The sequence below is a fragment of the Perognathus longimembris genome, chromosome 25 (genome assembly GCF_023159225.1).
Source record: "Perognathus longimembris pacificus isolate PPM17 chromosome 25, ASM2315922v1, whole genome shotgun sequence".
Taxonomy (NCBI): Eukaryota; Metazoa; Chordata; class Mammalia; order Rodentia; family Heteromyidae; genus Perognathus; species Perognathus longimembris.
This window is the reverse complement of record NC_063185.1, coordinates 20,275,300-20,283,779: the sequence shown is the minus strand read 5'-3', so window position 1 is coordinate 20,283,779 and position 8,480 is coordinate 20,275,300. Positions and strand designations below refer to the sequence as shown.

Here is an 8,480-nt window from a genome sequence, read left to right as displayed (position 1 = left end):
TGCACTCAAATGAAGAGGCATCATCTCTTCTGTTTTGCTTACTGCTTCTCCATGTCACCCACCAGTCACAGCCACAGGCACGGGGACTCTTCCGTGTTTGCCTCTTTCTGGACAGCCACGTCATCAGGATCAGCGCCCTCCGGATTGGAGTCCAGCGGTGATTCTGTGAGGCCATGGGCAGCTATTTCAGGCCTAAGTCTACCTTAGGTCTTGTTACCTAATCTAGTCAGCTCAGTCTTTGTATGTGAACGCCACCGAGCCTTGTTTACTTTCTATCCAGTCCTTAGGATTGTTCCTCTGTATCAATCTCTCAGCAAGAAAGAGCCTTGAGAAGATACTCATGCTACGGTTGAAAAGGAAAAGTGAGGCTTAGAGAAGTTCATGATTTGCCCAAGTGACCAAGTTGCTCAGTGTCTAAGCTGGGCTGTACATACAGGAGGGTGTGTGTGTGTGTGTGTGTGTGTGTGTGTGTGTGTGTGTGTGATCACTAGGCTGCGTCATTACTATCATGGTTTCAAGATGGATGAGAGTATTCGTGGTTCATTCTGTTGACTGGATTTTGTTCCTCCAACCCTCAGCTGCAGTGGGCCTCAGGGGAGGGGCTGGTACTTCCAACCTGAGAAGACCAGAGGGGACACTTCTAGGAGCTTCTTGTTCCCCTTCCCTTGCCCTCCCTCTCATCCCTTCCCCTGTCAACCCTCCCTCCTTCCCTTCCTTTCTTGTCTCTCCCCCGCCTCTCCTCTCCTCCTTCCCTTCCATCTTCGGGTGGGCTCCTGGGAGTTTCAGTAGCAGGCTGAGCCTCCCTCTGCCCCCAGTCTGAGCTGCTGGGTTTCACCTTCCCCAACCTAGAAGCTTCCTTAAGCTTCCCCAGTCAGGGCCCGCACACCGCTCTGCCCCCTCCCTAGGAGCCAGCCCTCCCTTCCCGCTGCGTCCCCTCCCCAAGCTGCCCACTAGGGACCGGGGGGGGGGGGCGTGAGGGTCCTGAGTGGGGTGTGTTGGGTCTCCGGGTGCTGAGGCCTGGAGCCTGCGGGGGAGACGGGCGCCCAGCGGCCCCCAGCCCCGGGCGCGCGGGGAGGGGTGCGGGGAGGGGGGTGCGGCCCCTCCGGGCGGGGCGGGGGCCCCAGGACGGCTACCCCGGGCCCACCTCCGTGACCTTGGGCGGATCCCTTAACTTCCACGCAACGGGCCCTGAAGCGACGCCCGAGCTAAGCGCAGGGAGCGGCGCCCGCACCCCGGGAGCTCTCGGCCCCGCGCACTGCGGGGCTGGGCGGCCTTGGGGTCCGGGGTGCTGCGGGGTGGAACCCCGGCCTTCCCCGTCCTCCCGGAGTGGCGGGAGAGGAAGGCGCACCTGCCATCCCCCTCCCCTCTCCTGGGGTCCTGGGGGACCCGGGCCCGCGGCTCCCGCACCCCGGCGCCGCCCCAGCCTCCGAGCCCCCGCGGACCGGCGCCCGGGCTGCCGGCCTCCCCCCCCCCCCCCGGAGGAGGAGGGGAGATCTCCGCTCCCCGGTGGGAACTGGAGTGTGGCTTCCCCCCCCCCCCCCCGACACACACCGCCCTCCCCCCTCCCTTTCCCACCCGAGCGCGCCGGTGGCGGGGCGCGGGAGGCCGGCGGCTTCTCTGCCCGGCTGGCAGGTGGAGCGCGGCGGGCGGGCGGGCGCGGGGCGGGGTCCGCGCAGCCCCCGTGGGCGGGGACCGCGGGCCCCACGCGGTGCTCGTGGGCCGGCGGCGGCGGGGCGGAGGGCGCGCCGGGGAGCGCGTGGACCCCCGGTGTGAGCGCGGCGCGGGTGCCAGGGCGCGTGTGCTCCGCGTGTGCCCGGCGTGTGCGCGCCCCGGCAGCACGCGTCCCGCCCGCCCGTGCGCCCCCCGCCGGCGCCGGTGCCGTCGCGCTCCCCTCCCCTCCCCCGCCGCGGAGAACCCCGAACCCGGAGAGCGACCCCCCCTCCCTCCCTCCCCGCGGGCAGCCGCGGCGGGGACCCCGGGCCGCCCGCCGGGCGCCGCCGTCCCCTCCCCTCCCCTCCCCGGCGCCCCTCCCCTCCGCGGGCCACGGGACGCCCCGCTCCTCCCATTGGCTCCCGCCCCCTCCGCGCCCCTCCCTCCCTCCCCGCCCGCCCCCGTCCGCCCCCGAACCCCGGCCCGGGCGCCCGCGAGCGGCCCGGGAAATAAAAAGTTGGGAGCGCCGGCGCGCGCGCGCGGCTGCCCGGGCCGGGGTTCGGGGCGCGGGACCTCGGGGTGCCCGCCCGGCCGGCCCTGCGGGCCCCCCAACTTCCCGGAGGCGGGGTCGTGGGTGATTGGTTTTTTTTGCGTGTTTTTCCCGCGTCTCCCAAGGACGCCCGGGACCGACGGTCCCCGAGTGCGGGGCTGAGCGCCGCCGCCCGCCCGCGCGCCCCCGCCCGCCCGCCCGCGTGCCCCCGCGCCCGCGCCCTCCCGTTCCCCTTTAATTCCGGAGCCGGTCCCGCCGCCGCCGCCGCCGCCGCCGCCGCGGCCCCTTTGATGTTTGGGTCCGCCGCGCGCATGCGCCTCGCAGTGGACTCCCAGCCCTGGGCGCACTAAGTTGGCTCTGCCCGTCTTCCGCGAAGCCCTCCAGCCCAGCCCGGCCCGGCCCGGCGGGACCCGGCGGGAGCCGGCGGGATGGGGCGAGCCCGGGCGCGGGGCTGCGGCGGGGTCTGGCCGTTCCCGCTGCTGATCGCCGCCGTCTGCGCGCAGAGGTGAGCGGGCGGCCGGGGCGCGGGGCGGCGCGGGGCGCGGGGCGGCGCGGGGCGCGGGGCGGCGCGGGGCGCGGGGCGGCGCGGGGCGCGGGGCGGCGCGGGGCGCGGGGCGGCCGGGGCGCGGGGCTCCCCCGCACTGAGGCCGGCGTCTCGCCCTCCCTCCCGCCCTCTCTAGTGTCAACGACCCGAGTAACATGTCGCTGGTGAAGGAGACGGTGGACCGGCTGCTCAAGGGCTATGACATTCGCCTCAGGCCGGATTTCGGAGGTAAGGGGGGGGGGGGTGGGGAGGGCACCCCGCGAACGAGCCCCGGGCCCCCGGCGGTCCTGAGGGGGCGATGGGGGGGGGCTGCCGCCCCGCTCCCTGCCCGTGGGCACCCGGGGCGCGCGTGCCGGGACCGGCCACCGCGGGACGCGCGCCCAAACTCGCGCCCGCCCCTCCCCGGGGCTCGGGGGCCGCGGAGCCCCGGCCCGGGTCCCGGGGGTGGGGGGTGGGGGTGGAGGGGGGGAGGGAGGCCGCTCCCCGGGCCGCCGCCGGGGACGCGCAGACCGCGGGAAGTTTGGGGTCCAGAGCCGCCGTGAGCCCCGGGCGGGCGGGCGGGCGCGGGGCAGGGGGCGGAGAGGCGGCGTTCACCCCGCGCGCCCGCCCGCCCGCCCGCCCGCGTGCCGCCTCCAAGTTGTAGCCGTGCGGAGAGCGAGCGAGCGAGCGAGCGAGCGAGCGGCTCGGGTCTGGAGACTCCATCCGGCCCCCCGAGCCCCACGCCGCGGGGAAGGAAGGGGGTGGGAGGCGCGCGCGCTCGCGTGTGTGCGCGCGTGTGTGCGCGCGTGTGTAAGGGGGCTCTGCCGGGGTGGAGGGGTGCGGAGGATTCGGTCTCCCCTGCCTGCCGCCCTGGATAGGCCGATCGATCTCCCTCCACAGGCTCATGGCACCCCAAGGGTTAAACCCGACACCCAGAAAGCCCGGGTGGGAAAGAGGCGGGGGCGGGGGGGGGGCTCCCGGTGCCGCCTCGCGCTCGCTCTCCCCTCGGTGGTGCCCGCTCGCTCGCTCGCGTGCCACTCCGTGCCCGTGGAGTCCAGCCGGACCCCTCCCACCCCCCCCCCCCGCACAGCTGCGGGCACAGGATTCCTAGAAGGGTGTCCATCACTCCCAACACACCCACGGGGAGGGAGGAATAGGGGGGGTTCACCACGGGGGACGCGTTGAGGGTCTCTCTGTGTCTCTCTGTCTCTCTCTGTCTCTCTCTCTCTCAGTGGTGGTGGTGGGGGGTGGCAATCCCTGTCAGGAAGGCCCGTCTTCTGGGGGGAATCACGTGGCTCTCCCTCTGGCCCCCTCAGGTCCCCCCGTGGCGGTGGGCATGAACATCGACATCGCCAGCATCGACATGGTTTCTGAAGTCAATATGGTGAGTGCTGAGAAGGATGTCCCAGCCTCTGGGCGGTGGGGGGAGGGGGGCGCCCCATGTGGGTAGGGTGTCAGGGGGCACAGGAACCCCTTGGACCCCACCCCCCCAAAAAAGCTGGGCGTCTTCTTGCTTTGGAATCCGCTGTGTTCTAGAACATAAAGCTTCCCACCCCCCCACCCCCCTGGAAAAAAACCTGGTCCAACACTTGGGTTTCCAAACCTGGTCCAACACTTGGGTCCTGGTGCAGTGAGTGAAGTGCATCTCGCCTTAGCCTTGGCCTTGGCCTTGGCACGGGAACGCAGCCCGGGCCCACACCCCCGCGGGGCCGCACCTGTCAGGCCTTAATCACCCAGGGACTCGGCTGCCAAGGGGGGTGGCTTGTTCTATGGAAGAAGTGAGGGGTTGGTTTTGTTTTTAACTGGAAATGTCTTTAGAGAGAAGGTAGCTTTGCAAGCTACCCGGGTGACAAAGGTGGAATACGTGATCCTGAAAACAGTGATGACACTTGTTGCTTTTGGAAATCACCTGTTTATCGTGAATGCCCACCACCCCCCCATCCCCCTCGCTCTCCACAGCCTTTAACCCATTCTCCTCACTCAAACACAGACAGTGAAACAGGCTACCTAGTGTCCCCAGGGCCGTGTGGCCCGGTGTGTCACGTCCGATCACTCCTCTGTGGTGGTTCATGGTGACTCTCAAGCGTGTGCGGTGTATGGACAGCTGCTGCTCGCCTTGGTGACTTCCTGCTTAGACTTGGAGTAAGGTTAAAAGAAAAACTGTTCCCCCAGCAGAGCCCTTGTGGGGGCTCTGCTTCGTGCAGGAGCGCCCCCTGCTGACCCTGCTGGGGCACTGCAGACAGGCATGACAAGGACAAGCGTCCCAGTTTCCCCCACTAATTTGGGGGGTACTTACTTCTCCAGTGAATTTTTCTTGTGTTTCTGAAATCTTCCCCACGTGAAGAGTCTCTCTATGTAGGGTGCCATAGGGCTTTAAATCTAGAAAACATGCTGCATCCTTCAAAAGATTACGCTGTGGTTATCGTTCTGTCTACAAATCATGGATGGATAGTTACAGAGAGACGTAAAGTGAACGTTTTCATGCAGACGCTTCTGGGCCAGCTGTCAGCGCTAGATGTCTAACTGAATGTGACCTGAAGTTAGTACACATTGATTAACTCAAGAGGGCCCACGTACTAGGAGTTGGACATGCTCTCTACGTGACACAGGTTTCCCAGAATTCAAAGGGCAAACTCCAACACCAGCATTACATTTCTATGGATTGTCCAAAATAAAGTAACAATCTGAAGGTATCACAAGGTTTTGAAGCATCTTATGACACGTCAAAGGAATAGTTAACGATTATAGTAATGTTTCAATGGCATGACTCTCCTGTATTCTATTTATTAGGATCATGTCCATTTCTGTATGCTCTTTGACTCTCAGATTTTTTTTTTTTTTTTTACCGGCTGCTTCGGTTGAGCATCCTGAAAATGGTAGTTTTGTAGGGGGTTAAAACTTAAGAAATGACTAGACTTCCAAAAGACAGTCATGAGATGACCAGAGATTGATGCAGGATGTTAGCTTAGAACATTGGTGTACTATATGGAAAAAAAAAGTTTTAAGAGTGGTAGAGCTTTCCTTTCTTTTCCATCCTGAAAGGTTTGCTCATTTTCTCCCTGAGGTGGACATAATACCAAGACCTGCTAGTCATAATATAGCTCTAGCTAAAGCAAGGTGTCATCACTTAAAGCTATTTACTGTTGCTGAAAAATCATGGGATGTTGAAAGTGTAAAAATAAATGTCAGGTTGTAAATGGGACAGCATTGCAGTATTAATGATTAAAACCAAGTGTTAAAAATTCCAAGCCAGATTCCTTTCTTAGCCTAATGTTAACACTCAAGGATTTGCCCAGCCACATTTTGACTTGTTGAAAATTAGCATCCATTTCAACTAGCAATCTTGATGACTTCATATCCAGCCTCCGAAGCAAAATTTTATAATATATGTTGCGATTGCTTTGGCTTAAAATACATGACTAGTTGCTTTGAAGCAACCCATGATGAACCCATTGACTGTGTGTTGGTGGCAAATAATAATTGTGTACAGGAATAAAAAGGGTAGGCTCTTTGGAGTAGATTTGCTTCCTGAAGAATGGGTGATTGATTGATTAATTAGTTGATGAACACATGCATTTCTCCCCCAGTAGGGATTGTTTGTGGACGGAAATATCTGGTAATTGCCACTCTTATTATAGAGTATCTCCCTTTGGAGCATGGTAGGCGCCAGTCGAGTTAAATTGCCATTGACTCATTGGTGCTGAAGGAATAAAGGCCCGCCTCCACGTGATGCTCTTTCCAAATGACAGTGATGGAAGGACAATGGACGGGACTGGGACTCGTGGATGCCAGTTCCGCTCTTGATCCTTAGTCATGGGAAGGAGATTCTCAGCCAGAGGTGCTCCGTGCCCTTACCTGTTCAGGTAGTCTTTTACCTGTCCTGGGTTGCAGCTAGAACATATAATGATTGTGCCTCATGGAGACTGGGCTAGCAGGCCAGATACCGGGGTCCACTCTCCCAGATCCTTGAAGCATATTTGCATCAGCCATGCCCATTCCACGGCCTGGGCTTCCTCCTCTTTGAGATGAGAAGGGATATGTTGAATGCGTTTCCATCCCGAGGTCATATGTAGCTCTAGCTTGGTGACAGTGACTGTCTGGTATAAGGAACTTTGGGGGGGAGGGGGGAAGGGGGGAGGAGGGAGAGAGAGAATTCCTGAAGAGCAGAGTGTGGAAGGCAGTCCTGGCATGGACGCCCAGAGGCTGGGGGCCCCCGCCACCTCCCGGAAGATCCCTGAACCACGCCTCAACTCCAACGCGCCCGGGCAGGAAGGAAGCTGATCTTTGGAAGGATATATTTTTAGCTGTCTTCGTTAAATTGGCAGGAATCTTTTTGTTAAGATTCTTTGATGAAAAATTCCTCTTTTTTTTCTTCTTCTTCTTTTTTGAGATTCAAATTTGGCCCTGGGGATGGAGGACTGAAATAGCTCCCTCTTGGTTTTCAGCGGCTCCTTCTCCATCTTGGAGCCACACATTTGCCAGCCAAGTGCGGCAGCATTTCACTTTTGAGGAACGAGTTCTAGTAAACACATACACAAATTACCTTTCTATGGGGTAGCAAGTGGAGAAAAGTACGGCTTTTTTTTTTCCTTCTTCTTTTGAACAGATGTTTCTTGCATCACCAGCTGCACAGTTTAAAATCTCATTCAGCAAATAGGTCTTTAGCAGCCACTGCGAGCCAGGCGTGTGTGGGGCCTGACGGATACAGCCACGAAAGTAACCAGCTCCCCCCCCCCCCGCCCCCCCCCCCCACCTCATCAAACTCGCAAGCTCCGTATCCCAGAACCTGAGGTTCTGCCGAACACCTGCTTAGCTCTAGGTCTTGTCTTCTCTCCCGCACTTTATCAAAGGAGTCAATAAGGGCCTAGGACTCTGCCTCCAGTCAGAAAGAAAGAAAAGTCACCAGTCACTGGGCATTTGCTGTATATTTAATAGTTGAAGTTGTCTTGCGCATCCCGTAGTCTTTCTTCCTCTGTCATAGTTGTAAGTGATGTACAAGCCAGGTCAGTTTCTCCTCGTGTGTGTGTGTGTGTGTGTGTGTGTGTGTGTGTGTGTGTGTTCCCTAGGCAGTGAATGAACGATCACATTTTCATAGCAGTGCTCTGTGTAATTCATTTGCTACTAAACTATTTCTGTAGGGAACTAGGCCATAGAATCCTAATGCTCGGCCTCGAGGCGTTGCCTTTGAAAACCACCCTTTAGAAAGGACCTCAGTTGAGGGTCATCCGTTATCAGTTATAAGAGGAAAAGAGCAGGAATATCGTATACGGACTAATGGCGTAAAAATTAGCTCCGTGAAAAGGTGGGTTAAGCGTTCTGTGCTGGGGGAAAGAAAGGCCCATTGAAGAGGCGATGGGCGAAGAGGAAGGGCATTAGCACTGATCTGGAGGGGCTGGAGAGGGGGTTAGAGTTGATGGTGGGGACTGCAGTGGGGAGCTCAGCCGGGGACATGTCCGTGTTCCTGTCCATGTTGAGCGTGGCCCGACCGTGCTGTGACTGCGTGGAAAGGGAAAGTGGAGAGTGTTCGTGGCTGGAAGGCCACACTCCTCAAACGTTGTGGGTACGGGAAGGGGCACGGGAGAGGGAGCTGGCTCTCAGGCTCTGGATGGCTTCTGGGGGAGAAATACCCTGTAGAAATGGGTGGGCTGCAGATTCAGAGGGGTCAGCCGTGGAGGAAGGGCGCAGGCCAGAAGCCCCAGGGCTGTCCTGCCTGCAGGCTGGCCTGCTCTCTCTGTGGTCCAGAGAGGGTGACTCTCG

General features: G+C 60.4%; 1 protein-coding gene across 1 annotated transcript in view; it reads left to right on the top strand.

Annotated features, from left to right (window-relative positions):
• Window positions 1-2,628: 2,628 nt before the first annotated feature.
• Gabrb2 (gamma-aminobutyric acid type A receptor subunit beta2) overlaps window positions 2,629-8,480 on the top strand; it is a 118,340-nt gene continuing 112,488 nt past the window's right edge. Inside the window, exons 1-3 of the mRNA XM_048333980.1 lie at window positions 2,629-2,705; window positions 2,881-2,972; window positions 4,040-4,107. Coding sequence (XP_048189937.1) covers window positions 2,629-2,705; window positions 2,881-2,972; window positions 4,040-4,107 — 237 coding nt within the window. The remainder of the gene's footprint in view (window positions 2,706-2,880; window positions 2,973-4,039; window positions 4,108-8,480) is intronic.